The sequence below is a fragment of the Thermobia domestica genome, chromosome 2 (assembly GCF_964235325.1).
Source record: "Thermobia domestica chromosome 2, izTheDome1.hap1.1, whole genome shotgun sequence".
NCBI lineage: Eukaryota > Metazoa > Arthropoda > Insecta > Zygentoma > Lepismatidae > Thermobia > Thermobia domestica.
In genome coordinates, this window is record NC_137455.1 from 130,260,463 (window position 1) to 130,288,092 (window position 27,630).

The window sequence follows — 27,630 nt, forward strand, 5'->3', positions numbered from 1 at the left end:
TATATATATATATATATATATATATATATATATATATATATATATATATATATATATATATATATATGTGTGTGTGTGTGTGTGTGTGTGTGTGTGTGTGTGTTGAGAGAGGAAGAGAGAGACAGAGAAGACTATATACATCAGCAGTGGATTTTGTTTCGGGAGAGGCTTGAGAACGAGTAAGAAATATTTGTGTTGTACGTGCAATGCGTATGATCACAAATCTATTTCGGGAGGGGCTTCAGTCCGATAGCCATCCCCTAAATACGCCACTGAACATTAGTCAACCGTTCCCATATTACCTAACACAGCAACGAAACAAATTTTGAGTAAAGGGCAATCTTAATAGCTGTCTATATTAATATTCGAGACGAGACCGAGACTTTCGAGACTGACCTAAGTCTCGTCTCGGTCTCGTCTCGATTTATAGAGCTCCGTCTCGGTCTCGGTCTCGTCTCGGTGGATAAAAGGCCGTCTCGGTCTCGGTCTCGTCTCGGTATATAAAAGGCCGTCTCGGTCTCGGTCTCGTCTCGATAATTCGAGACGAGACCGAGACGAGACCGAGACTAGTCTCGGTCTCGGTACCATCCCTAACAGAGAGCAAAGAAAAGTACTGATACTATTAATTCCCTTACCATTTAAAAGATCTTTATTTTGGCCGCACCATACAATCACACCTACCTTAAAGAGTAGGAGAGAGAAAATAGCTTCAGTCGCAACATCGGCAGAGTGGAAGAAATATAATATAATATAAAAGTGAATATTTTCCAGGATGGATTTTGAAGACTAAGAAAAACGAAGCTTTCGTCAAAGTTACGCTAAAGACTAGACATGGCTGGTGTTGGCCGAAAGTTGAAGACAAGCCATTGTATGCATATGAAGACATATTAAAAAAAAATCAATTCACCTAAATATGATTTGATTCCAAGGTGGGAGCATATCTGATAGAAGAAATTGAGAATTATCGCGTTAACAAAAGGTAAGAAATGTCTTGAAATTTTAAATGGATATATTTGAATAAGTACTAAAGAAAGAGCAGATTCTACCTATTATAAATCTGTTACTTCTGTTTAACCTATATTTTAAAAGAATACGTAATGTTATTCTTACTAACAAGTGATTTCAGTATATACACATTCTTTAAAGTAAAACTGTCAGCTTTTGGCACATTACTATGTCAGGCATTGGATCATTGGTATTTTCTGTGTGTCAGCAACTGGTACAAGTGGGTTATGTTCCATATAAATTTCGGTAACTCATATATGTTTATCTGAAGGTCTTATATCAATTGAAAACCTTTCCTTAAACTTAAACCTTTCAGTTACTAAAGCCATAATCTTTCTACGTTGTTTTATTTACAAACCAAAGCATTAGATTTAGAAATGCATCCGTAAAGTGTCAGCTATTGGTGCACTTACCTTATATATATATATATATATATATATATATATATATATATATATATATATATATATATATATATATATATATATATATATATATATTTGCTTTCTATGTTTAAAACCTTATAAAAGCTTGTATTTGTATGTGTATGTGTGTAGCCCTATATGTATGGTCATGTCTATTAACGTAATTTTGTACTTTAGATAAGTTATTTTTAAACCATGCATATATTTTATTTTTGGTTAATATAATTTGACAACTGTATGCTTAATCAGGAACAATCTCAATTTTATACAAATCAGACAAATAAATTCAGTGGCGTATTTTATTGGTAACCAAGGCTACCGGCGGTAGCCCTGCAACAATTATAAAGTTAATATAACATATATAAATTAATTTAAAATAATACGTTTACAGTTTATTATCTTTTATGATGGTACTAGTTTCTCTATATTTTCACAAACGTGAATACGTACTAAGGCAACCATTAACGCGTAGAACGCAATTACTCTCGTTTTTGTAGTCGTCTTCTAGCAGAGAAAAACATGTAACTGCTTGCGCGCCCACGTAAGTTCCTCCCTAACAGTATACTAGCGAGGCACGGAGTGGCAACCAAGCAGGGTTGCTCTCTGTGGAGATGTTTCTGTAGGCGGAGCGAGTAAGTCGAAGTCAAGAACAATGACATAGCAGCCTTTTGGATCTATCTGAGAATTTCGGGGCATCATTTCGTAGCGCTTTGTGTCAATGAAATGCAAAGTTTATGTTTTGCTTTTCGATTCTTGTTATTGTAGTTATAATTCCTTATTGCGTTATTTGCATTGAGTTGAATCCGCTGATTTTACGCCAACCACTACGAAATGAAGCCCGCAGACAGTATTGTAGATTGGAGAATGTGTTAACTTCTATTACTCTGGTGAGCATTGTGAGTAATATTTAGCGGAAAAATGAAATGCTACGAAGAAAATTATCAATTTTTATTTTTGTTACAAAGTAAATTGATTATACGTAGAACATTTTTTGTAAGGCTAAAATCAATACACTAATGGATTTAAGTTCAAATAGCAAAATCATTATACACATTTCGTGATGCAAATTGATAAACGAAAAATATTGTATGAGATAACCGGGGATATTTCGTAACCGTTTGCATTAACAACGCAAAATTTCCGATTTAGGTAGCGATAATGGACATAACAATTATAATGACTATCTTCATTTTTGCCTTACGTTACTATACTCAAAATTTTTGCAAAGACTGGTACGGAATGACAACCAATGTCAGCAAACAGAGGCGACTCTTGACGGAAGTGACATTGGTAAAAATTAACATTTTACTAATGCAATCCACGAGAAGTTAACTGCGTAAATGTATGATGGAATTTCATTTACGATGGAAAACATTAATCGTCTCAAAACAAAAGTTCAAATAAAACACACCAATCACGTTTTGTTCATTGTTATGCATATTTTGATTATTATTAATAATAATAATATACAAGGTCAGTGGTAGCCCATGCCTTCAAACCAGAATACGCCTCTGAATAAATCTAATTTAATGCAGAGAGATCCTTAGCTATCTCTCTGTGAAAGTGATGCTGTAAAACTCGATGCATAGAGAAATTCTGCCATCTGTGAATATTCTACCATCTTGGACCTTTAAAGTTAATTTAACTGTGTTGAAAAGGAGAAGAACATTCATGTAGACAAACTAGTATGTATAAGGTCCTAGTGAGCTATGAATGTGCTGGACTTTTGTCATATTTCCAGTAGATCAAAATATGATGTGTTTTTATATAAATTAATATGGTTTGTTTCAATTACTAAAAACATTTTCATATAATACTTCAAATTGGTTATAGATTTGTTGATTTTTAAAATTATTCTTTTATGTATAATTTTTCAGGACGAAAATTCCAACACGTTAATATTACAAGGACACTCATTTTTGGTATGTATACAACAGTTTTCATGCTTGTAAGAGTTATTTTCAGAAGTTTTCGTACATAGTCACAAATTTACAAACATCATTTCTACATAATTCTAAAAGACGTGTTACCTTAACTTGTCTATTAAAGTTTCGATATGAATTTATAATCCACTTGGTGGCAAAAACTCTAAAGCTTTTTTTTAAAATTATCATTTGTTAGGATTTGTATTGCATTTACACAGAAAAATTTCATTTAAAACTAATAACAATAAAAAAAACATACATACTTTTTTTAAAAAAGCTGTGAATACTGCACATATCGAGTCATATTCTATTTTGCTTTTCTTTCTTGTTTTTCTTCTTGTTTTAACATACGTAATTTCTTCAGATGTGCTTGTCATTCTATGATCCATGCCTTCATCCTACATTCCTCTACCATCCTCCTATAACAGCAATACTTTTCAAACTTACACTATGACTTTGACACATTTTTAATTTCTAAGAAGTTAAAATACCTCAATTAATAGAATTATTATATATAGGCCTATCTAAACCTAAGGTGCATACATAGTGTACTTGAGTACAAACGCATAAACAGTCAACAAAATCAAGCTTGGAAGCTATCCAATCGCCTTTAGTTTATAGAACAAAGTTATCTGGTCTAATTATAAAGTTTGATATTATCTCCTTTGAACTTTTCTTTCATTTTTCCTTTTATTCTCTCTTATATTTTTAATTGGACGATTATCAATTGATTGAAAGCTACAAACTTTGTTTTGTTTGTGTTTTAACAGGGAAACTCTCTTGAAAATTGTTAGTATCTAAACTTTGTTTTTTTCACGTGTTTGTTGTGGGATTTCTTTTTTTCTAATATTGTTCTTTTAAACAAGTGAATGTTACGATGTTTTATTTAATATTTAAATACTTATCAGTACTTTCCTGATAGTCGAATTCTGATTTCCCACTTACTGTGCAAGCGCTTACCAATTGAGACTAGTAACACGATTTTTTTAAAACTGTAAATGTAGGTCGAAACCTAATCCAAGTTCCTGTCAGTCCAGAAATCAGAGTTTTCTGTGATATTTCAGTATACATTCTACTAAGGATTTAGCTTCTTAGTACTATAAGAAGAAGAAGGTTGAAAGAATAGAAATTGACATGTATAAACGAATATCTTCGCAATGATGCTATAATTCATTAGTTCTTGTGCACCTGACATACCTAATGCTAATTTTCAATCTTTTCCTTCATCTTGTTTCCAATTTTTATTTTTCTACATATTTTTTGAACCACAGAAGGAAAAATTATCTGGGTCCTCATTCCATATCGGGTTTCATCTATAAAACGGAAAATTTGCATATTAGCTTGCAATAATTGTAATAAAAGTTATAATTGCTTGTTGCATTTCTTGTGTAGCGACATGAAAATTTTGCGAAAACTGATATAATAAGAACCTTGGTCCATTCGCTCTGCTCTACTGATTTGGTGGTTCTTTCTAGCTATATTAAAAATATGATCTACAACTTCCCTTGATCCACTACGTTCAGGTAAGATTCCCATTTCAATTCATGCATTTCATACATACATTGGTAGTGTTACTTTTAGAAGACTTTGTTCATAGTCTGAAATTTAAACTCAGCTTTTCTATATAACTCTATGAAACGTGTAACCTTACCTGATTATTACAACTCGAGTACCGATATTAATCTACTTCCTGACTAAAGAGATAAAGTTTCTTAAATTTATCAGTTTTTAGGTTTTTCTGTCGCGTTTTTGCCACCACGTTAAAATTTTTGTTTAATAAAAAAGAAAAACCACCATTCTTCAAAATACTGTGTTATAAAAATGCATAGAAGTAATCAAAAATTTATATATGTATATTGTGTACTTAGAGTTTCGTCAATCAGAATATTCACAGTGGTATATTGAACATAGAGCTTTCTCATTAAAAATATCTTCCAATAATTGTCAATAGATGGCTGGCTGCTTAGTTAAAATACGTGGAACATAAAGCACTAAGGAAACACAGAAAATTGATCATACTGTAGGTAACTCAATTAACTGTTTTAACATATTTTATTTGCAAGAATGCATAGTGGTAAAGTTTAATAGGCGTCCAACACAAACATGTGTGTTAGCATATTGAAGTTGCAATTCTCAGTTGCGAAGAGATTTTTGTACAATTCTCAGCCATTTCTTCCGCAGTGAAATTTCACTAATTTACTTAGGACACCTTTAAATTTAAGGAAGAACAAATTTTGAGTCTTCAGGCGTATTCTTGTCGTATGTTTGTATTATTATCTGGATCGTTATGTGAAGAAATGCTACGAACACATTCTGATAGTGAATAACTTTTAAATGTGACAGTAATGTGACAAAGTTTGTACATAACACAGGTAAAAGTGTATGTTTCCCTGAGAAATGTGATTATGTACTAGTGCATTGACGGTATACGGAGATTGTAAAAATATAAATAATGAAATCTATACTTATAAAGTGAGAAATGATAATTGAGAACAACCAAAAATAAACACTACATATATTTCTACAAAATAAATTGTTTAATTGTAGAAATGAATTCACATATTCGTCTTGAAAGTATTAACAAATATTTTCGAGTTTCAACATTATAAAATTATTTATGAGATCAGAAGCACAAAATTAGTAAAGTAAGTTACATGCACAAATAAAAAGAAACACATTCGAATTATTTTACATTTTAACAAGACAATATTGTTAATTTTAAAACGAGCAAACTCAATAAATTGTTGTATAATAAGATTAGTTCAGAAAAATTTAACAGTATTTTAGGTTTAAACCTTAAATGTTGGTCCATCTACCTGTAACATAATATTTATTCAAATTGCGTTTGCTTCTTAGAAATCATGTTTAAATTTCATTGTTGTTATGGAAAAAAAAAAAATTAAAAATAAATAAAATAGTATAAACTAATAAATAAACGTACAAGAATGTAACAATTAGAATTAAATATACAACTATATAAGATTAGTTATTTTAAAAAGAAAAGCTGCCACTAATAAATTTAACGTCAAACAACGTTCTAATTTTTAGTTTTGACCTGAAAGTACTGACGCACGCAGTCGCCAAGAATCTCCGATAAATGGAAGCTCTTAAAATAGTTCATGTTTTTACGACGCGCATGCAGAAAGTATCTTTCCCGAAGGCTTTGAACAGAAACAAAACACGATTGAATGGAAACATTTATTGTATCAGATAGAGGATGTGTTTAGCTATTTTTCAGCATTTTCATTACCGAAATTCAGACATTTATCATACCGTTGGACCAACTTGTCTATACGTACGTCATAGAAGTCGGCTGCCTGAGATTGGAAACTGTTTGGCAACCTCCTCCGGCTCTCTGTCATTCTGAAAATGCACATGCTGACTTGACAGGAATCTCTTGAGATGTAAGAATAGATTATGTATGTAGATTATGTATGACGGGTGTCCTCCTACTGTGCTCCTCATCATGCACATTTTGGCGTTCTGCTGCAAATCGTCTACACCACTAACGCATAATCTGCTTGCTTATGACGTTAGGCCCACAGACCTGGCACAGCTGATGATATATTTCAATCAGATCTATGGCCTGTGCATTCCAAAACTCTATGTTCGCACTCACACGCGGCAGGAGCTGGAATAGGGACGTTCATCTTCAACCATTGCCATTACGCTACTGAGAGCACTAAGAAAGTTTTGCTGGCGTATACGCCATGCTAGGACCTTATTCTCTCATTTGCACGCAGTCGCTTCGCCTAATATACGGTTCCCTAGCTATGCGACGCGTGGGAAAGTTAGTTTCTGGATGCGCTCGAATTTTCGTGATTTCTACACTTTCTTTTATGGAGATTAAGTTTTTTTCCCTGTATTTATCTTCTTTTTACAAGCTGAACATCTTTCATCTCACTTAATCAAAAAAAAAAAAAAAAAAAAACACTATTGATGGGTAGAGCCAACGTCTTGCAATTAAGTGAAGAGTGTAATGATACGTGTAATTAATAACCTACTTGTTGAGTGAAGAGATAAGATTTCTTAAAATGTTTTAGATTTTTTCCTCCTTTTTCCTTTTCTTTTATTTTTACTTTCTTTTTTTCTTGAATTTTCAATTGAATGATTATCAATTGATTGAATGTTACAAACTTTTTTTATTTGTGTTTTAATAGGTGAACAGTAGAGAACTGTAAGTATTTAACTTTTGTTTTTTTATGTTGTTCAAGAAGCATGTTGCACTTACCTGAGGACATTCCTTATATTTGTAAGGTCAAACAAAAAAAAATAAATTCAAATTAAAATTCAGAGAAGCTGATTGAGCTTGATTAATAATAACTAACAATATGTAATACTGATATCTGTACTTTCAATTTTGAACTTTAATATTGCATATTTTAAATACGTACATTTCTTTACTTTCCTATTGCACTAATTACGACACATACATATTTTAGATCAAAATTTAAGCTTCTTAGTTTGTTTTCTTCTTCTTCTAATATAACAGCACATCATAATATAAACTCCTGGAGTTCTGTTTATTTATTTGTTTTTACATTTTACTTCGTTCCCTTTCAGTACTGGATTGATGAACTTCTAACTTGGAACCCTAAAAACTACGATAATATTGAGCATATCGAAATGCCTTCATCTGAAACATGGATTCCAGATATCATAGTTGAAAACAGGTAGGAAATATTTTAACGCCATTAAAGAAAAAAAAAGTATTAGGTTACCTTTAGTTCCTTAAACTGTTTACATTTAAACATAAATTAGCTTGTTTACAATTAAAGTCTAGTCGTACTGTTTCCGCCTTTGACAGATAAATACTTATGCAACAATACTCTTATGTTGCACACTGCATGAAAAAGAAAAGATAACCTGGAATTGACTTAAATGGCCAAGTGCAGCAGATTCGAATTCCTACAACACAACGTTTGATAAAATAAAAAAAAGTCTACCTTTGGACTCGTAGTCCTCTTCTTTTAGTTTATGTTAACATTTCGACTCGCTCGGAAGTCGTGTTCCCAGCCATTTGTTACGTTTACGTAAGTTGGAAGTCCAATAACCATCGTTGTCTACTTTTGTAAATCATGTGAAGAAAATGAACCAACAATTTCCGAACCCACTAGATTTCTTTAACTTATTACACTTCTAACACTTTGTTTTCAAGTATCTAAGTACTATCCGTCCACTAACACACGAATAAGAATTGTTATTTCTTGTAACAGCTTTACATCACATGTTATTTCTTGATGTTAATTTTCATTTAACACTTTGTACACTGATTTCCTGTACTTACTTACTGTAATGAGTTAAATTTTATATTTACAACTATGTACAAATTCCTTATTTCGTATTTAAAAATTCTTCTCTCTTAGCTTAAAAAAAAAAAAAAAAAAAGGTCCAGACTCAACATTATGTGTGTCACTGTAGCCAGATCAAGATTTTTGTGAGCTCCAAAACTGGGATAAGTCTCGGATTTGGTAATTTAAACAAATCCCTGAAAATGTACCTATGAAACTCTGTACCATGAAAACAAAACTCAAATTATTTTTTGATTCGATATTATACTATTCCACCTATGATTAAGATTTCCATTGTCTAGATTGAGTTTTGGGTTTCTTGTCCTATTAAAAAATGAATCGAAAACATTTTTCAGTAATCTTGGAACAAGAATGTGAAACTACCGATTTTCAATTTTGTCTCTTGACTCCTATAGATGTCTTGATAAGCCTGAAGTGAAGGAATCTTCTCTTCCGTCTCTTATTTGTTCTTAACTCTTGTAGAAGTGTTCCTTTTAGTCATTCCTATATAGGACATACTAGCAGCGTTCACCCCGCTTCGCTGGGGTCACCCCGGAACGCAATAAACTTTGTTACTTAGATAATTTTTACTTTTTCGCTTTCAAGTGATATGATAAAAACCATAGAAGATTGCAGTAAATGTTAACATTATATCGCCTGTCATTTATGTTAACCCGCCGAGTGACACGGTCATGCGGGTTGCATATAAATACGTTTATTTTTACCTATGATGAACTAACAAAGGATTTGTACGTTATGGACACTTGAATGGTCAATTATCTCAAGACACTGGTAATTGAAAATTAAAGTGATATGATAAAAACCATCTAGGGTCCAAATCCTAATAACCCCCCAAAAATGAAAGAAATTGGTTCAGCCGTATTAGCGTGATGAGGGAACAAAGGATTTGTGCGTTCTCTTTTATATATAAGACTAGCAGCGTTCACCCCGCTTCGCTGCGGTCACCCCGGAACGCAATAAACTTTGTTACTTAGATAATTTTTACTTTTTCGCTTTCAAGTGATATGATAAAAACCATAGAAGATTGCAGTAAATGTTAACATTATATCGCCTGTCATTTATGTTAACCCGCCGAGTGACACGGTCATGCGGGTTGCATATAAATACGTTTATTTTTACCTATGATGAACTAACAAAGGATTTGTACGTTATGGACACTTGAATGGTCAATTATCTCAAGACACTGGTAATTAAAAATTAAAGTGATATGATAAAAACCATCTAGGGTCCAAATCCTAATAACCCCCCAAAAATGAAAGAAATTGGTTCAGCCGTATTAGCGTGATGAGGGAACAAAGGATTTGTGCGTTCTCTTTTATATATAAGATTGCAATTGCTTGTTGCAGCATAAACCCCTGGGGAAGTCAATTTCTTTCTCCAGAAATTTTTTGTAGGTGGACAATGAATTTCCAAAAGCTAGTTCCTGATTTTCCTAACCGAATAGAAGCAGAAATCGCTATAAAGAAACTAAAGAAACACAAATCTTCGGGGGTAGACGAAATTCCGGCTGAGTTAATTTTAACTGGAGGTGAAAAATTGTGGAACAAGAAACACAAACTCATTCTCCTTATCTGGAATAAAAAAGAATTGCCACAAGAGCGGAAAGAATCATTGTTCCAATTCACAAGAAAGGCGACAAAACTGACTGTAATAATTATCGAGGCATTTCTCTTCTGTCAACGTTCTATAAAATCCTTTCAAACATTCTATTAGCAAGATTGACCCCATACGTAGATGAAAATATTGGACATCATCAGTGCGGATTTAGACGAAATCAATCAACTATTGACCAAATATTTATCACTCAATAAATAATCGAAAAGTAGTGGGAATTAAATACCCCTATATCAACTATTTATTGATTTTAGAAAGGCTTACGACTCGGTTAGGAGAGAAGCAATGTACAACATTGTTACGGAATTTGGAATACTGAAAAAGCTAATTAGATTAATTAAGATATGTTTAAATGAATCCCAAAGTAAAGTCCGGGTAGGAAAATTTTTGTCCACGAACTTTCACGTCGAGAATGGCCTGAAATAAGGAGATGCGCTGTCGCCATTATTATTCAACTTTGTTCTGGAATACGCTATAAGGAAAATCAAAGATAGCAACCAGGGCCTAGAGTTGAAGGGGTTCACCAGGTTATGGCATATGCTGATGATGTAAATTTAATAGGGAATGATAGGAGAACAATATAAAGAAATGCAGAGGTCTTATTAAACGCTTGCATGGACATTGGTTTAGAAGTAAATGAGAAAACTAAATACATGGAAGTTCGACGGGATCATAATACGGCAAATTATGGATGCGTTAAAATATCGAATAATACTTTTGATAAAGTGGATATTTTCAAATATCTAGAGTCAGTATTAACAGACGAAAACCATATTCATGAAGAAATTAAATGTCGACTAAAAGCAGGGAAATCGTGTTATTACTCAATTCAAAATCTCTTGTTGTTGTGAATTCTGTCGGGGAATTTGAAGCTTAAAATATATAAAACGATAATCATGCCTGTTGTTCTGTATGGTTGCGAAACATGGTACCTTACTCGGAAGGAGGATCATAGATTGAAAGTATTTGAGAACAACATCCGGGAGCGAATATTCGGACCCAAGAGGATTGAGGATGGGGAATGGCAGAAACTTCCTAACGAGGAACTGCATAACTTACACGGTTTACCTAACATTGTTAGGGTCATCAAATCTAGGAGGCTCAGGTGGGCAGGTCATGTAGCCAGGATGAAAGAAAGTAGGAACGCTTTCAAAATCTTAACTGGAAAACCAACCGAAAAACGACCATTAGGAAAACCTAGGCGCAGATGGGAGAACAATATTAAGACGGATCTCGCAGAAATAGGAATACAAAGTAGAAACTGGATCCAATTGGCTAAGGATATAAGTCAATGGAGAGCTTTTGTGAACTCGGCATTAAACCTTCGGGTTCCATACGCCATAGAGTTAGTAAGTTAGTTAGTTTAGTTCCTGATTTTACCGAAAAAGTAATACCATAAGTTTGCCTATTTTCTTTATTCTTTCGGACATCCCTGGCCAGAGGGAAAGTGAAACCGATTTTCTGTCGTTTTTAGCTTTCCCACTCGGCCTAATGTACTGTTCTCATGCAGATTTTTCATTTTAGTAGGATGTAGTAATCGAAACCATTTTTATTACCTAAAATTAAAAATTTATTTATACATTTTTGAAGGTTCTCCTTTTCTGTGCAGTATCGAAATGTTGGTAGAAAGAAATTTTTCCAAATATTGTTTTTGAGAGTGAGAGTGTGTGAAATCGTAATGCACAAAAAGAGCTAAGGCCATATCTCTTCTGTAAACTGAAGTGTTAAATTTGTTATTTTTCCATTGTATGTGTATGTTCAAGAAATTAAAACCTAGATTAGATTCTTTTCCAAGGATGAATTTTATATTTTCCCTGAATACTGATGAATTCGGAAATAAGGTCGGATAATGGGCCTTCACTTTTATAAATAATTAATCAATCAAAAATACCTCATATATTTGTACTTTTCTTTGTTCAGAATTTTAGTTTCGAAATGGTCCGTTACTATGTTAGCCATAAGGGGAGACAAAGTGCTACCCATACCAAGACAATCTTTTTGTTTGTTCGTGGGACGTAAAACTCAAAGATTTCATTTCATTTTTTGTTTGTATATGCAATCCTCAAATTGAAAATAGCTATTGTTTAACCACTCTAACTTACTTCATATACTACAAGATCAAATATTTTGTTTCTTTTTTAACTTTTGTTCTGTACACAGCAGCTAAATTTATTGGGATAGATTTAAATATGTATGTTACATCTATTGATGCAATGTAGGTTATTAGCATTAACCAGGGATCTAATGCCCAATAGAATTTTCATAATATTTTTAATGAAATGCTTGGAATCAGATATACTTTCAGAATTAAGTTTGGCCAGGTATTTTGCTAATTTATAAGTGAGGGATGGGGAGGGTCTAGATGAAATGATTGGTCTTAAAGGAACATTGCCTTTATGTATTTTTGGGAGGTCAAATATAAATAGTAAGGACAGAGCATCCACCTTGAGAAATTTAACAGTAGTTGGATCGATAAGCCAATATTCCTCTAGTATTGTGTTTAATGTTCTAATGACCTCATTCAGAGGGTTATTTACTTTGCTACAGGCTCTATATTGAACAAATGGGATATAATATTTAAATATGAAATTAAGAATTTATATGTAGTTACAAATATATTAGATTTAATTTATTACAGTGAATAAGTATACATGAAATCTAGTGTGCAAAGTGACAAGTAAAACTTTGATGCGATAACCGTTACTGGGAATAGCAGATTTTATTCATTTGTTAGTGGATCTGTAATAATTGTAAACGAAGTGTTAAAAGTGTGAAAGAAATCTAACTTTCGAAATTCGGTGTTCATTTTCTGTCCAGGACTTACATAATCAGATAATGATGGTATTATAGGAGTTCTAGCCTGCAAATTCAACAAATGGTTGCGAACATAACTTCCGAGTGAGTAGAAATATTAACATATCGTAAAACAAGAAGACCACGGGTGCAAAATTAAACTTAATTATTTTATTAATTTAAGATGCAACACATAGCATCTATTACAAAATAAACGCAACGGTTGGTTTACACAGCAAGAATGACATCGTGGTCTACTCATTGAATCTGGAAAAAGAGGAATGGGGGGGGGGGGAATTGTGTAAAGCCAGTTTCAATCCATCTTTTCCTTTGCTTGCGTAGCTGTTAGGACCAGAATTGGAACAACGCAAGTATTATGAATACTATATTATTTACAATTTTCCTTTTCATTTGCTTTTTTTTTTTTTTTTTTTTTTTTTAAATAAGTAAAACTGAATTTGGTTGGCTTTACTTTAAGTCAAGTTATATTAATGAGCAATGATGTACTACTATCATTTTGGAAAGCTTTTATTTGTCTCAGTGAAGAACTAGACAAAATACAGAGAATATTGATTTAGTAGAAAATTAGAAAATGGAAAATTAACTGCTTAGTTGACGTTAAATTGGATAATAAACTAGATTTTCAGCATTTAGAAAATAGAAAGTTCACAATAAATGAAATGCATTTTCTCAGGCTTAAAATAAAATAGTGAAATAAGTACATCAATCGAACGTCATCCTTTCATTTTTTTTAGAGCTTATCGTGCACCTTTATGGCCAAGTGATTGATGTGTGCACACTTTAAACAATACCTTCCGTCTCGTATAGCCTCGGTACTGAAAAGAACGCTAAAACGAAATCAGTCAATCGAATACATAACTACTGTTTTTTTATATAAAGCAGAATTTTATGAATAAAAACGCATGAAAGATCTTATTTACAAATGAATTTGTAACAACAACTACAAATTTCCTTGAATTAACTCTTTACACAAGACATATGGTAACAATCATTTAACTACATCTAATATCCTAGGGGGAATACTATGTACCTTAGTAATAATATGACAGAATGAAATATACATAACATGAAGTTACATAAGCATGCAACAAAACAAATGTACTATTAGTAAACTAAATATGGTTTCAGTAATAGCAGAAGCATCTGATAATTTTACCGTTAAGTACCGAAGAGTTTCAAAATATAGCTCTCAAACATTATTTATTTTAAACTTGTTAGTAAATCATACAAAAATACATAGTAAACGTATGTGATTTGGTAAGAAAATAATTCAAACATATTCAGTTCAAAATTTATGTTATTAGGAAAAGTATATGGTTTATGGGTGAAAGAGTAATGATCATATACGTAAAATAAATTCGTTGAAGAAATATGAAACTGATAATTTATTATGCTTTTCCAAAGTTTTCCTGTGACTTTTTTTCTTCTTTTTTTAAATATAGGTTTTCCTTCATTACATGATTTTGATTACTAAATAATGGAAATCCATACATAAATGAAATATGTAAAAGCCAAACTTAATATCAATTAGAAAGACAAAATCAAAATTTCTTTCAAGTTGCCCAAGAGCAAATAAAATGATTTATTGAATTTTTTTAAACCGACTTTTTGAATAACATATTGTACTGGCTTCCTACTTGAACGAATGAGCGTCATAGTTTTCTTACGAGACAATGTAAGAGATAAGAGGTGTAAATGAACTGTGATGATGCAACTAGAAAAATCATGAAATGGAATAGCCTGAAAAATCATATTAATATCATATTAATGGCCCCACAGAATTTAAACAGGGATATATAATATAAATCTCGTATCTTTTTCCATAAATCTTCCAAAACTGACCAACAGAAACTAGCTTCTGCATCAGTTTTGTCAATAGTCATCTACATAAAATACGTGGCTTACCTTGTAAATTAATTGGATATTTCAACCTACTTGGAGGTCTTCTCCGGCATCTGTTAGAAGATGTAAAAGTGTTAGAGTTCGGTGACGCAGCATAAACTGATGTTTAAGAAGATCTCCACGTAGGTCGAAATGTTCAATTAATGGAAGAAAGTAGAAGTATAAGGTAAACCACGTTTCTTATGGATAGGTACCCTATAATTTCTTTCAACAAGTAGACACATATCTCCATATTTCGTTCATAAATTATTGAGAAGTATAGTAGCACTCAGCAAGTTAATCATTGTAAAATTTCATTAAAAAATATAAAATATCAAAATACTAATGTGTATGTATAAAAAGGAAAATTTAGTACCTTCCACTTACTTACTTCGATATAAAAAGGTAGGTTTCTGAAATACTGAATGTTTTCATAAAAGAAAATACAGAAAAAATCAAGTTATTTTATAGACTTCATAGCTTTTATTTTCTATTAGAAAAAATATATTTTACGTTTCGAACTAACATTCAGTTAAAAGTGAAAATGTTTATTTCTTTACCGTAAAACTTCAAAATATAATGCGGTTTACGATCATATCTTAGATTTATTTTTTTAAGAGAAGTAAGTCTTTACTTAGACAATTAGTATCGTACACAGCACCAGGACATGTGGGACTCTAGTCACAATCTTTTATAAACTAAATCTTCTAATGTACTTACAAGCACTATCTAACACATTGTCATCTATTGCTCAGAGTTGGTCTCCCATTTTGTCGTAACTGTATTGTCCGTCTGAGTATTTGCATGTTCTAGTCACATACAGGTATCAGAGAATGTTAACATTACCGAATTATTTTAGTTGTGCTTTTAAGAGATAAAGATATTTTAATTGCGCTGTATATCTTATTGGTGCTAATGTTTTGCCTCACACTGGTTATTTTTTAATTTTATTTGTTTGCTATAATTTTCTGTTTCTCTTTTTAGACCTCGATCTTTATATTTTAGCTTTTGTTTCATTTTTACAAATCTTTATTTCATTTTGCCTATTTTATTATTATTATCATACGAGAAATAGACCAACATCAATTACCTTGAATCCAAAATCTATAATTTTCGCTTTTATTTTCTATCATCTTCAATTGAAGACTACAGGGGAAAAAGTATACTAGTCAGATTTTTACAACTTTACACAATTGCCTTGTTTTCCACTGACTGACCTGCTTCTTCCCTTGTGGGCGAAATCTTTAGCATTAAATTTCTTAGTTACTAAACTCTGCTTACTGTGAGATTTAGTCCATGCAAACTACACCTTTCAGGTTACATAATGCTGGTGTTAACTCATTTTAGACCATTTTTTGACTTACCTCCTTTTCCCCCTGTGATCTTCAATTCTTTTAACCTAATGTGAGACATCCATTTTTTACTTTTGATCAATACAAAGCGTGAATTTTAAAGATTGTCGAACATTATTTGTGATACTTTCGACAACGTATCTATTTTGAGATGAAAATTTATTTGGCAATAATTTGACAAGGAATTATTGTTTAATCTGACACTATTTTTAATTGTAATTTTATATTGCTTTAATATATATTGTAGATTACATTGCATACAATATGTATTCATTTTTCTGTGATAAAGTGGTGTACTTTTACCATTAGGCTGTTCATGGCACAGAAATAAACATTATTACTATTATTTATTCTTCATTTGACCTTTCTTAAAAATCAGTGACATGGATAGTATATATCATACACGATTTACAGAAGTTATCCGATCTTGACCGAACTAAGCAGAGAGGTAAATCTTCACTTGCTAATCAAGCATATAGAATATTTCCTTGTACAATCTTGCAGACCTTAGGTTCCCATGTTATGGGACACCATTAAAATTAGAGGTTTGTAATAAGTAAAATTTTCAATAAAAAGAAATCAATGATTTGGCAAATGCATGTAATAAATCTGTTAAACGTTTATTTAAGGTTAAACATCGTTAGGTAAATAGTGTGTGTACTTGGGAAATACATGCAACAAATCTGTTAAACGTTAAGGTTAAACATCATTAGGTAAATAATGTGTGTACTTGGGAAATACATGCAACAAATCTGTTAAACGTTAATTTGAAGTTAAACATCGTTAGGTAAATAATGTGTGTACTTGAAAAATACATGCAACAAATCTGTTACTGTCCATTCACTCTAGGATGGAATATTATTTACAAACAATTGTAGTGCGAGCGTCAAAATCTTGCTTCTCAAAACTACATGGTTAATTCATGGTTGCCAGGCACACAAATCGTTGAATCGAATGTACCTTTTTCTGCACCGTCAAGAACCAATTACTATTACTATAAGTTGCTACTTTTGAGATGACTGAAACATTAACGTTATGACAAATCGAGTTAGTTATTATGTAATACAAACTTACATATAATGCACACTCAATTTTGTACAAGTGTTCTTGTTCGAAAGTGTGCGAAAACCTTGTACGTCTGTCAATATTAGGAAGTTGCAGTTTGTGTTGTAAACAATAAACAGAGAGAGCAAAGACCGTTAGATTCTCTGGATAGCGTTGTTTTCACGATAAGGTGACAGAAACGTATTGTACTAATTGTAAACAGTCTGGGAATTTCGATGCGAGTGTGGGTGGAAATATTCTCGCCACATGTTGCCTGTTGGTTCAGGTTTGCGATGTTGCAAACTGCCAAGTCTAGAATTTCATACTAATTGAACGAGCTTTGAGGAGGATTATGATGCAATAATTATAATGACTAACAACCATAGACTTAAAGTACTAGGAAGTAAAGCATGCTGCTGTAAGAAGAATAGGATACACATTGAATTACGTGTTCAAAGTACAGTATAAAGAAAATTTTAAATGGTAGCTTCTCTAAGGCAAGAATTGGGCCGAACACTGAGGCCCCAGAATTGGCGGGAGATATATTTCGCCAGAATATTATGTTGCCAACACTTTCACAAATATTCTGGTGTTGGGTTCCGATTTTTTTTTTTTTTTTAGACTCCTTAAGTTCCTTATGAAGTAAATGTAGAAGTGTTTGTTTTATTCTCTTTCTTCTTCCCTCTCATCTTTCTCATCCTCGCTCTCTTTTTCCCACCTTCTTAAAATCCGAATACTATTCTCCTGTAAGACTGTGTTTCTCTCCACGGCGCGAGATTTAAAGAGACTAATCTGATGTAGTTAACTATTAGCAGAACTGTACCAATAAATTCAAAACACAGCGCCAAGCCATAGTAAACGGATAATAAACGTTAATTTAAGGTTAAACATCGTTACGTAAATAATGTGTGTACTTATAATAAAGATTGTTAAAATCAATGAAGGATTTCGTTTTTCTGCAATTGACAAAGTAATTCATTAATAGTTTAAATTTTGCTACCTTCTAATTGGGAAACTTTTCTATACCAAAATGTTCAGGCCATGAATTAATGTCATGATAGCAGCAAATAGCATTGATGCTCACATCTTCATTAATCTCTGTAATCAATTAAACGATTATGTATAATTGGATTTCCTTATGTTTTTATACTTAATAAATGAATAATGGTTAAATTTTAGAAAATGACAAGTACCATTCTATTTAGTGTAAAATAGCTTAACAGTGATCTTAGTATCTTTTCTGTGTTGTTGATATCTTATTGTTGGATCAAAGTTTTTCGGAATTTCATCCCTTTCCATTGGTCAACCATTTATCAACAACAGGCTAATTAGTTTTGCTGGTAGAAATATACTGTATCTAAATATTCATGTTTAGTACCATGAAGCAGCTACACGAATTTTACAAAAATAAGTTTAGTATCTCCTGGAATTCACAACTGTAGAAATTGTAGTCCTACATGATTTAGAAACCTCACCATTGACGTAGAACTACAGTTATATCTCTTTTCTTCTATTGCTTTAGCTAAGACCATACATAAAGAACTTCAAAAGCATTTTTTTAAAACTATGTATTGGCATAACATGTTGAACGTTAACTTTTTTTGTTATTTATTTATTTATATATTTACAACTAGTCTTTGTTAACTTGTTAAATATCATTCATTTAAGCTCTTGAAACAAATATTTTTTATAATAAATTTAACTCTCTTTTGTAATTTAAGTCTTATTCGTTTTACGTTATAATGAATATGGTATCTATTGTTTTGGCAACTTAAAACCTAGCTCAATCATAGGTTTGTTTCACAATAATCAATATTTTATGTAATTTAGCGAATAAAATTATAGTTCAAAATTGATAGATGTACATCAGACTTCTGAAAAGTTTGCAGTCAAGTTGATGAAACATATTCGTCATAGAATTCAAAAGTTTTTTTTTTTTAATGTAATAATCATTTTCGTTAGTAAAAGTCACACCACATTTCTGTGTGTGCCATATCATCTATTTGATAGTTCAAATTATATACTCACTCACACTCACTCTATGGCCTATGGAACCCGGAGGTTCAATGCCGAGTTCACAAAAGCTCTCCACTGACTTCTATCCTTAGCCAATTAGATCCAGTTTCTACTTTGTATTCCTATCTCTGCGAGATCCATCTTAATATTGTCCTCCCCTCTGCGCCTAGGTCTTCCTAATGGTCGTTTTCCGATTGGTCTTCCAGTCAAGACTTTGAAAGCGTTTCTACTTTCTTCCATTCTAGCTACATGACCTGCCCACCTAAGCCTCCTAGACTTGATGACCCTAACAATGTTGGGTAAACCGTATAAATTATTTAGTTCCTCGTTATGAAGTTTCCGCCATTCCCCATTCCTGTTCCTCTTGGGTCTGAATATTCGTCTAAGGATCTTGTTCTCAAATACTTTCAGTCTATGTTATTCCCTCAGAGTAAGCGACCATCTTTCGCAACCATACAGAACAACAGGCATGATTATCGTTTTGTATATTTTAAGTTGCAAATTTCTCGACAGAATACGCGACGACAAGAGATTTTGAACCGAATAGTAACACGAATTCCCAACTTTTAGTCGACATTTAATTTCTTCGTGAATATGATTTTCGTCTGTTAATATTGATCCTAGATATTTGAAACTATCCACTTTATCAAAAGTATTATTTGATATTTTAACGTATCCACAATTTGCCGTATTACGGTCCCGACATACTTCCATGTATTTAGTTTTCTCTGCATTTACTTCTAAACCCATGTCCCTGCAAGCGTTTAATAAGATCTCTGTATTTCTTTCTATTGTTCTCCTATCATCCCCTATTAAATTTACATCATCAGCATATGCCATAACCTGGTGAATAACGTTCAACTCTAGACCCTAGTTGCTATCTTTGATTTTCCTTATAGCGTATTCCAGAACAAAGTTAAATAATAATGGCGACAACGCATCTCCTTGTTTCAGGCCATTTTCGACGTGAAAGCTCGTGGACAAAAATTTTCCTACCCGGACTTTACGTTGGGATTCATTTAAACATATTTTAATCAATCTAATTAGCTTTCTCGGTATTCCAAGTTCTGTAAGAACGATGTATAATGTTTCTCTCCTAACAGAGTCGTACGCCTTTCTAAAATCAATAAATAGTTGATGTGCCAGGGTATTGTATTCCCACTTTTTTTCGAGTATTTGGCAAATGGTAAATATCTCGTCGATAGTTGATCGATTTCGTCTAAATCCGCATTGATAATCTCCAATAATTTCATCTGCGTATGGGGTCAGTCTTGCTAATAGAATATTTGAAAGGATTTGATAGGATGTTGACAGAAGAGAAATGCCTCGATAATTATTACAGTCAGATTTGTCGCCTTTCTTGTGAATTGGAACAATGATTGATTCTTTCTACTCTTGTGGCAATTCTTCCTTGTTCCAGATAAGGAGAATGAGTTTGTGTATCTTGTTCCACAATTTTTCTCCACCAGCTAAAATTAACTCCGCCGGAATTTCATATACACGCGGAGATTTGTATTTCTTTAATTTCTTTATAGCGGTTTCTACTTCTATTCGGTTGGGTTCTGGAATATACGGTTCTGCGGTGTGTATCTCTTTTTCTCCACGCACATTAGTTTTTGGCTGCGTGTTTAGCAAATCGTCAAAGAAATCTTTCCATCTATTTAAGATGCTATCCGTATCAGTGAGAACAGTACCGTCAGCTTTCTTTAATATATACGCACGAGGTTGATAGCCTTACTTAAATTCGTTGATCTCCGTATACATGTCCCGAATGTTTTTATTTTTACTATTATCTTCAAGTTCCTTAATTTTAGCTTTCGAAAAATCGCGTTTCTTTGTTCTAAAAGTTTTGGAAGTTTCCCACCTGATATCTGCGAAATTTTGTGTAGTTATTTCATTCGGATTTTGTAGCCAGTGTAATTTTGCCTGTTTTCTTTTCTCTGCTAGTTTAATACATTCCTGGTCGAACCATGGTTTGTTCCTACGTATTTCCGCGTGTCCCAATTTTTCTTTTGCTGAAATTTTAATGCTATCTCTAATTTCAATGCAAGTATCTTGAACACTAGTGCACTCCGAATCTTCTAAAGCCGAGAATCTATTCGAAACTTCAATCTGGTATTCTTCTCTTACCTGTCTCTCTTTTAATTTCTTTAAATTAAATCTCTCCGTTTTCGGACATTGAATATTACCTTTATTCAACAATAATCTCTCTCGTATTACCGCTGCTACCAGGTAGTGATCAGTGTCACAATCAGCCCCTCTAAAGAACCGGACATCAATTATGCTACATTGCCTTCTTCTATCTACTAAAACGTAATCAATTTGATTATGTGTTTTTCCGCCTGGTGATGTCCAGGTGTATTTATGAACGTCGCGATGTGGGAATTTTGTACTCTTTACGATTAGGTTTTTGGATGTTGCAAAGTTCACGAGTCTAACACCGTTATCATTACTTTCCTTATGTAGACTTTCGTTCCCTATAATCGGTTTGAAAATATCCTCTCGTCCTACCTTCGCATTGAAATCCCCTAATAGAATTTTCGTATGGTATCGCGGGAGTTGGTCAAATATCCGTTCCACTTCTTCGTAAAAACTGTCTTTTATATCGTCATCCTTATCTTCAGTTGGAGTATGTACATTTAAAACAATAATATCACACCACCGCCCCTTAAGAGTAATAAAAGAAATTTTGTCACTAACAAATTCAACCCGTTTAATTGCTGGTAATATTTGTTTGTGAACGAAAAACCCTGTTCCTAACTGGTGATTTTTATTTCCTTTCCCGCAAAAGAACGTAAAATTTCCGGAATTCTCAGATCAGATCATTTCCTTCCCACCTAACTTTCTGAACTCCTACTAGGTCCATCCTGTATTTCTCTCACTTACTCGTTACGGATTTTAACGCGCCTGCCCTATAAAGACTTCTAATATTCCATGTTCCAAATCTCATCTCCATTTTCTTTTGCTGAGGTCGTGCCAAGTTATCAGTCTTTGTCCGAGGCTTTTGTGAATATTTCTGAAGTGCCTTTTTTTTACAGGATGAGAATGTTAGCCTTACCCAAACCCCCAAGCTGGACGACCACTCCTAATCGTCTGTCCGCGACTGCTTATTCAGTATATTCGCAGCTAACCTCTATATCTAGAGGCCTCCTCCTCGATCCGCAACCTGAGGACGCTCCATGTCGTGGTGACAGGAACCCATGTAATCCATGTAAAAGTCAGACCACATTTCTGTGTGTGCCATATCATCTATTTGATAGTTCAAATTATACAGAATAGTTAAATGTATGAGATTAATACAGAAAATATAAAATGAATAAATATAAAATTTGTGCTTAACTTCAAAAGTGTAGTAATAGAATATAGTATACTATACGATATGGGTATGCGAAGATACCATATGTGATACAAATTCTGGAAATACCATGATATTCATACGTGTATAGCAAGCAAAATCTCAATATCAACTGGTAATAATGATGATCTTCTCGGAATATGATGTATAGAGATTTCCAAAGCTACTAAGTGTTTCAAAATGTAAATATAGATACATTCCTACTACGTATAGTGATGGGCGGTATTAGGGGCTATCTGCTTGGAGAGCAGACCTTATTCTAAAAACCGATAAAAATTGATAATAGAAAAACTCGTTTTAGAGCATTTTTTTACTCTTATTTACTACAACTTGCCCTTTTTTATTTTTATTTGTTGGACTTTATGCAACTTGACATTGTTCTTGTTTTCTAGTCTTGACGGTGAAGAAAGTAGTAAAAACAAAGATATTAAATGTGAAAATTGTACTGTATTTCTTTTACAAAACTTAATTTCAAATGACAAGTAAGCAAGCCTCGAAAACTCAGCATAATTAAATTGGTTTACAGACTGTTTAAAATAACAATGCAAGAGTACTGTATAAAAATTAGTACAATCTAAATGGAACAAATTTCATGTCTCTTTTTGGTGCATTCGTAAGCCGAATCTTCCCAGTTAATTTTTTTTAATAATATCTGACTGAAAACACAAGAGTTAAGTTTGAAAATCGTTCTTGAGCCAAGAACACCAATGTCAGTAGTTAATACAAAGTAAATTAGAACAAATTTCCTGATCTCTTTTTTGACGTATTTGTCAATCAAATCTTCCACGTTTGAATTTTTAACAGTATCTGACTGAAAACAAAAGTAGTAAATTGGAAAATACACCATAGAATACTTCAGCCAGTTATTAATTCTACGCATTGCCAAGAACGAACTCTCGCAAGTTGCTCGGTTTGAGGGAAAGGTAAGTCAAATTGAGAAAAAAGAATTTTGAAATTATGGTAAATATCGGCTTTCTTCTTCAAAATCTTGTACAAAGTTATTCTTTTCAAACTCCAACTAATTCTTAAAGAGGTTTTTCTTGAAGATTCGTTCCATCTGCTTCGATGACATTTCGTAAAATTCTCATTTCTGCTTAAAGCACCTTTGTTTAAACTTAGAACGAGGTAAGCGTTTATAAACAACAACAAAAAAAAATGAATAAATATTAGTATTTGCTTCATTCAGGCGAAGAAAGTCTTCACAGAAAGTAGCCAGTGCCAATGCTTCACTGGCAAATCTTTTAAATTCCTCAGTCAGGTTTTCTAGCAATGAGTAATAAAGATCATGTCTGTACTGATTTTAAGGCTTAGTTTCACTGTCTTCACTTATGTTATTTGGGTTGCTTATTCGGGATTGCCGAACAGAAACCATTATGATGTACTAACCATTCACGGACGTTCCCATTCAAGCTGTGGAGTTCTTATCACTTCGTTCGGATTTAGGTTAAAATCAGAAGAGATTCAGATTGTGATTCCTTTCAAACTCATTTATTGCTGCCAATTTCTTTTCCCAGGCGTTTTCATTTCTTTCCTATTCAAGCTTCGTTATGATCCCGGTTGCAACTTTGGCACATCGCTCAATGCACATATCATCTCTTTGAAGTGCTTTGCTCAGAACATTTACAACACTCAAATACTCAGAAAAATAATAGTGAACATACAACAAAATCACTTAATGTCACTGATATTACTAACCCTTTAGCGTGAGAAGATTTGGGATTTCTGAAATTTTTTGCTGTCTCATTTATAACTCTACAAATAACGTTGAAATTCCTATGAACGGATTGAATAGCTGTTGCCCTGCAAGACCATCTAGTGTCACTTAAATTGTGTATTTCATGGGGACCTGAAGTTTTGGTACAAACATCTTGCACATGTTTGTACTTGGAGTTCTCAGGGAAAGAGAAAAATTCATACAAAACTTGCATCACGTTGAGAAAGAAGCAACTATAATCATTACTTTTGCAAGCATTAATAAGAGCAAAGTTTACTTTGTGTGCTAAGCAATAGCCTATTGCAAATGAATGAGTGTGTCTGATAAATTTTTTGCACTTCATTTTTAAGCAAGATATAACGCTTGCGCCATCATGTGACTGGCCTAGCAAGGAAGCATCTGCATAAATGTCAATTACTTAAAGGAAAGGCAAGATAGTGTTTGCTAAAGATGAAGGGTTCGGTCTAAGGAAACATCTTTCATAGTTAACAACCTCTCCTTAATTTAATTGTTGAACAAGTACCTTACATAAATACACAGTTGTTGAATTTTGTGTGATTTTGCATCATCAACTATTAAAGAGAAATATCGAGATTCACTTATTGTAGACACTATTTTGTTCAAAACCTCTTTTCAAACAATATCGAACACTTCATTTTGAATCCCAGGACTTGTGGCATTGAAATAACGTACATATTTCTCTTTAAACTTACAATTGTATTTGAAAACAACTCACACAACACTAATTAATTCCCTTTATTGTTAGAAGTTTGAGATTCATTCTCTTAGAAGTTTGAGATGCATTATCTGCCCAAGTACAACAAAATATCTATATTCTTTTTGAAATACTTACAGCTTTCTGAAATGAGCTCTTTGTGTGAAGATAATATTTGTGTTGCAACTGTCTGTTTTTTTCTTAAGATTAATCCACTTCGCCATCGAAAGTGAGTGACTGTCAGTAACTCCATGTTTTTCCAATTTTTACGCAATCTTTTTCAGTTGCGCAAGCGTTTTTTAGTGAGTTTTCTTTATTATTAGAGGAAAATAATCTGCAATCGTAACAAAACACAGCATCTTCCTTCACATTGTATTTAAGTCAACCAAATTTCTTAAAGTAAGCAGATTTGAACGCAGAAGAGTTACATATCTGCTATAAGTCTAAAATTGGACGAGACGATCCCGTTATCATATCATCGAGGACCGATTTCTGAGAACTATCTACAATAGCTAAAGTCTCTTGAGCAGATTGAGTTTCTTTACTCACCTCATCATATGTATTTGGGCACTCTGGTTGAGAGGTTGCCAGTTCATTTTCACAATCCAGACACTTTTTTGAGAAAATATCTTTATGTCAAGGACTTCCTATTCATTGTTGCAAAAAATTGTATTCACTCGAGAAAACACGCATAAGAGAGCCGCTACAGCACACAAAACATTGCACTCATAGTTTCGTGCTTTTATGTGGATTAAGGGCGAAAGATTTGACGCATGACCAGTGGTGCTATTTAGCCGGCTCATACCGGTTCGCCAGAACCGGTTTTTAAAATATTGAGAGTTTGCAGAACCGTTTGTTGTGCCCAGACAAAAAAAAAAAAAAAAAAATCCATTTATACTCAGGAACAGTAAAGTTTAGTTTAACTATCTTTGTTTTTAGAAATTTTTACGGCTACAGGGTTAAACATATGATCTCTCAGAAGGTGTGAGCGATTATTTTTTAATCTCAAATGCTCAAATATCAAGAATGATAACTGGGATCAAATGAGTGTAATGGTGAGGGTTATTTATATTTGAAACGCATAATACCATTATCAATATTGTCGATTCATTGTTGTATTAAGGTCTTTCCAATACTTTTTGACAACCATCTATCTTGGATAATTCGTTTCCGCAGCACCATAATACACAGTGCTACCTAATTTCGTCACATCACCTTGTATTAGGATGCTGTATAGGTCTCTTAATTATCACTTGTGGTATCCAGCAAAGAAATTGTTTTTATCTACTTTTTATGGTTTGTTTCTTTGCTTCCTGCGAGAGTTCGTCCGTTCATTCGTTCTCTCTCTCTCTCTCTCTCTCTCTCCCTCTCTCTTTCTCTCTCTGAATATATATAGAACGGGTTGTTAAAAAAATAGAATAACACCACTGTGCATGACTGATTGTTGATTGTTTAGGATAAAGTATTGAGCCAAAGGATAATAAAGACCAGAAATTTAAAATTTCATTGGTGCATGTATATTCATACAGCAAGATTATTTTGAACAGAAAATCGTAATATAACCTGTAATCGTAACTCCCACATAGAAAATTTCAAACACCACAAATTTAAAAGTTAATGTGTTACAAATCGAAGTAAAAGGATATGCAAACTTTTACAATGTAATATTATTTGTCTTATATGCGGGCCATAACATTTATTTTTGTTCCTAGTTTCTATTATTATTATTATTATTATTATTATTATTATTATTATTATTATTATTATTATTATTATTATTATTATTATCCTGTATAATAATAAGGGAAGCAATTATTTTTAACATTTCCTTTCAGAAACTTGGAGAGGCAAAGCTCCCCATAGCCCCATAACTCTGTTCATGCGTATAATGTGTGAACGTTGCGTATAATATTCATACAAACGAATATATAATATTCATACATAAAATCTCAACTGCAATTAATACTTTACTTCTATGAATATGAGTATTAGGATTTCCTAAACTACTAAATTTCTCAAATAAATGTGTTTCTTCTTCGTATAAAGTGTAATCATTATGTATAATATTCATACAAATGATTAATATTTAATTAAGCTCTCTTTGTTTCATTTAGTGCCGATACTACAAGAGATAATCCATTTGCAAAGGACAAAATGGTAGTGGTTAGCTACAATGGAAATACTTGGTGGGGCCCACCTGCTCATTTCCTTGTGTATTGTGATGGCGATCTACGACGGTGGCCTTTTGATTCAAGAAATTGTTCTTTAATACTTGCCTCATGGCACTATTGGGGTCATGAGGTTAATATATCACACGCTGTGAGTATTTATATGAACCTATCAAGTTAATATGTTCATTACTTTTTTAACTAATATGATTATAATGTTTGAATAGTATAGTGTGTGTTTAAATATTAGGCATGTTTCAATAGAAAACTATCGTCCAGTAGCTGTATTG

The 27,630-nt window shown here is 32.7% G+C and overlaps 1 protein-coding gene across 1 annotated transcript in view; it reads left to right on the forward strand.

The window, feature by feature from the left end:
* The window catches only part of LOC145675559 (acetylcholine receptor subunit beta-like), a 75,864-nt gene that overhangs the window by 16,519 nt on the left and 31,715 nt on the right, over window positions 1-27,630 (forward strand). Inside the window, exons 3-5 of the mRNA XM_081746069.1 lie at window positions 3,308-3,352; window positions 7,919-8,028; window positions 27,287-27,491. Coding sequence (XP_081602195.1) covers window positions 3,308-3,352; window positions 7,919-8,028; window positions 27,287-27,491 — 360 coding nt within the window. The remainder of the gene's footprint in view (window positions 1-3,307; window positions 3,353-7,918; window positions 8,029-27,286; window positions 27,492-27,630) is intronic.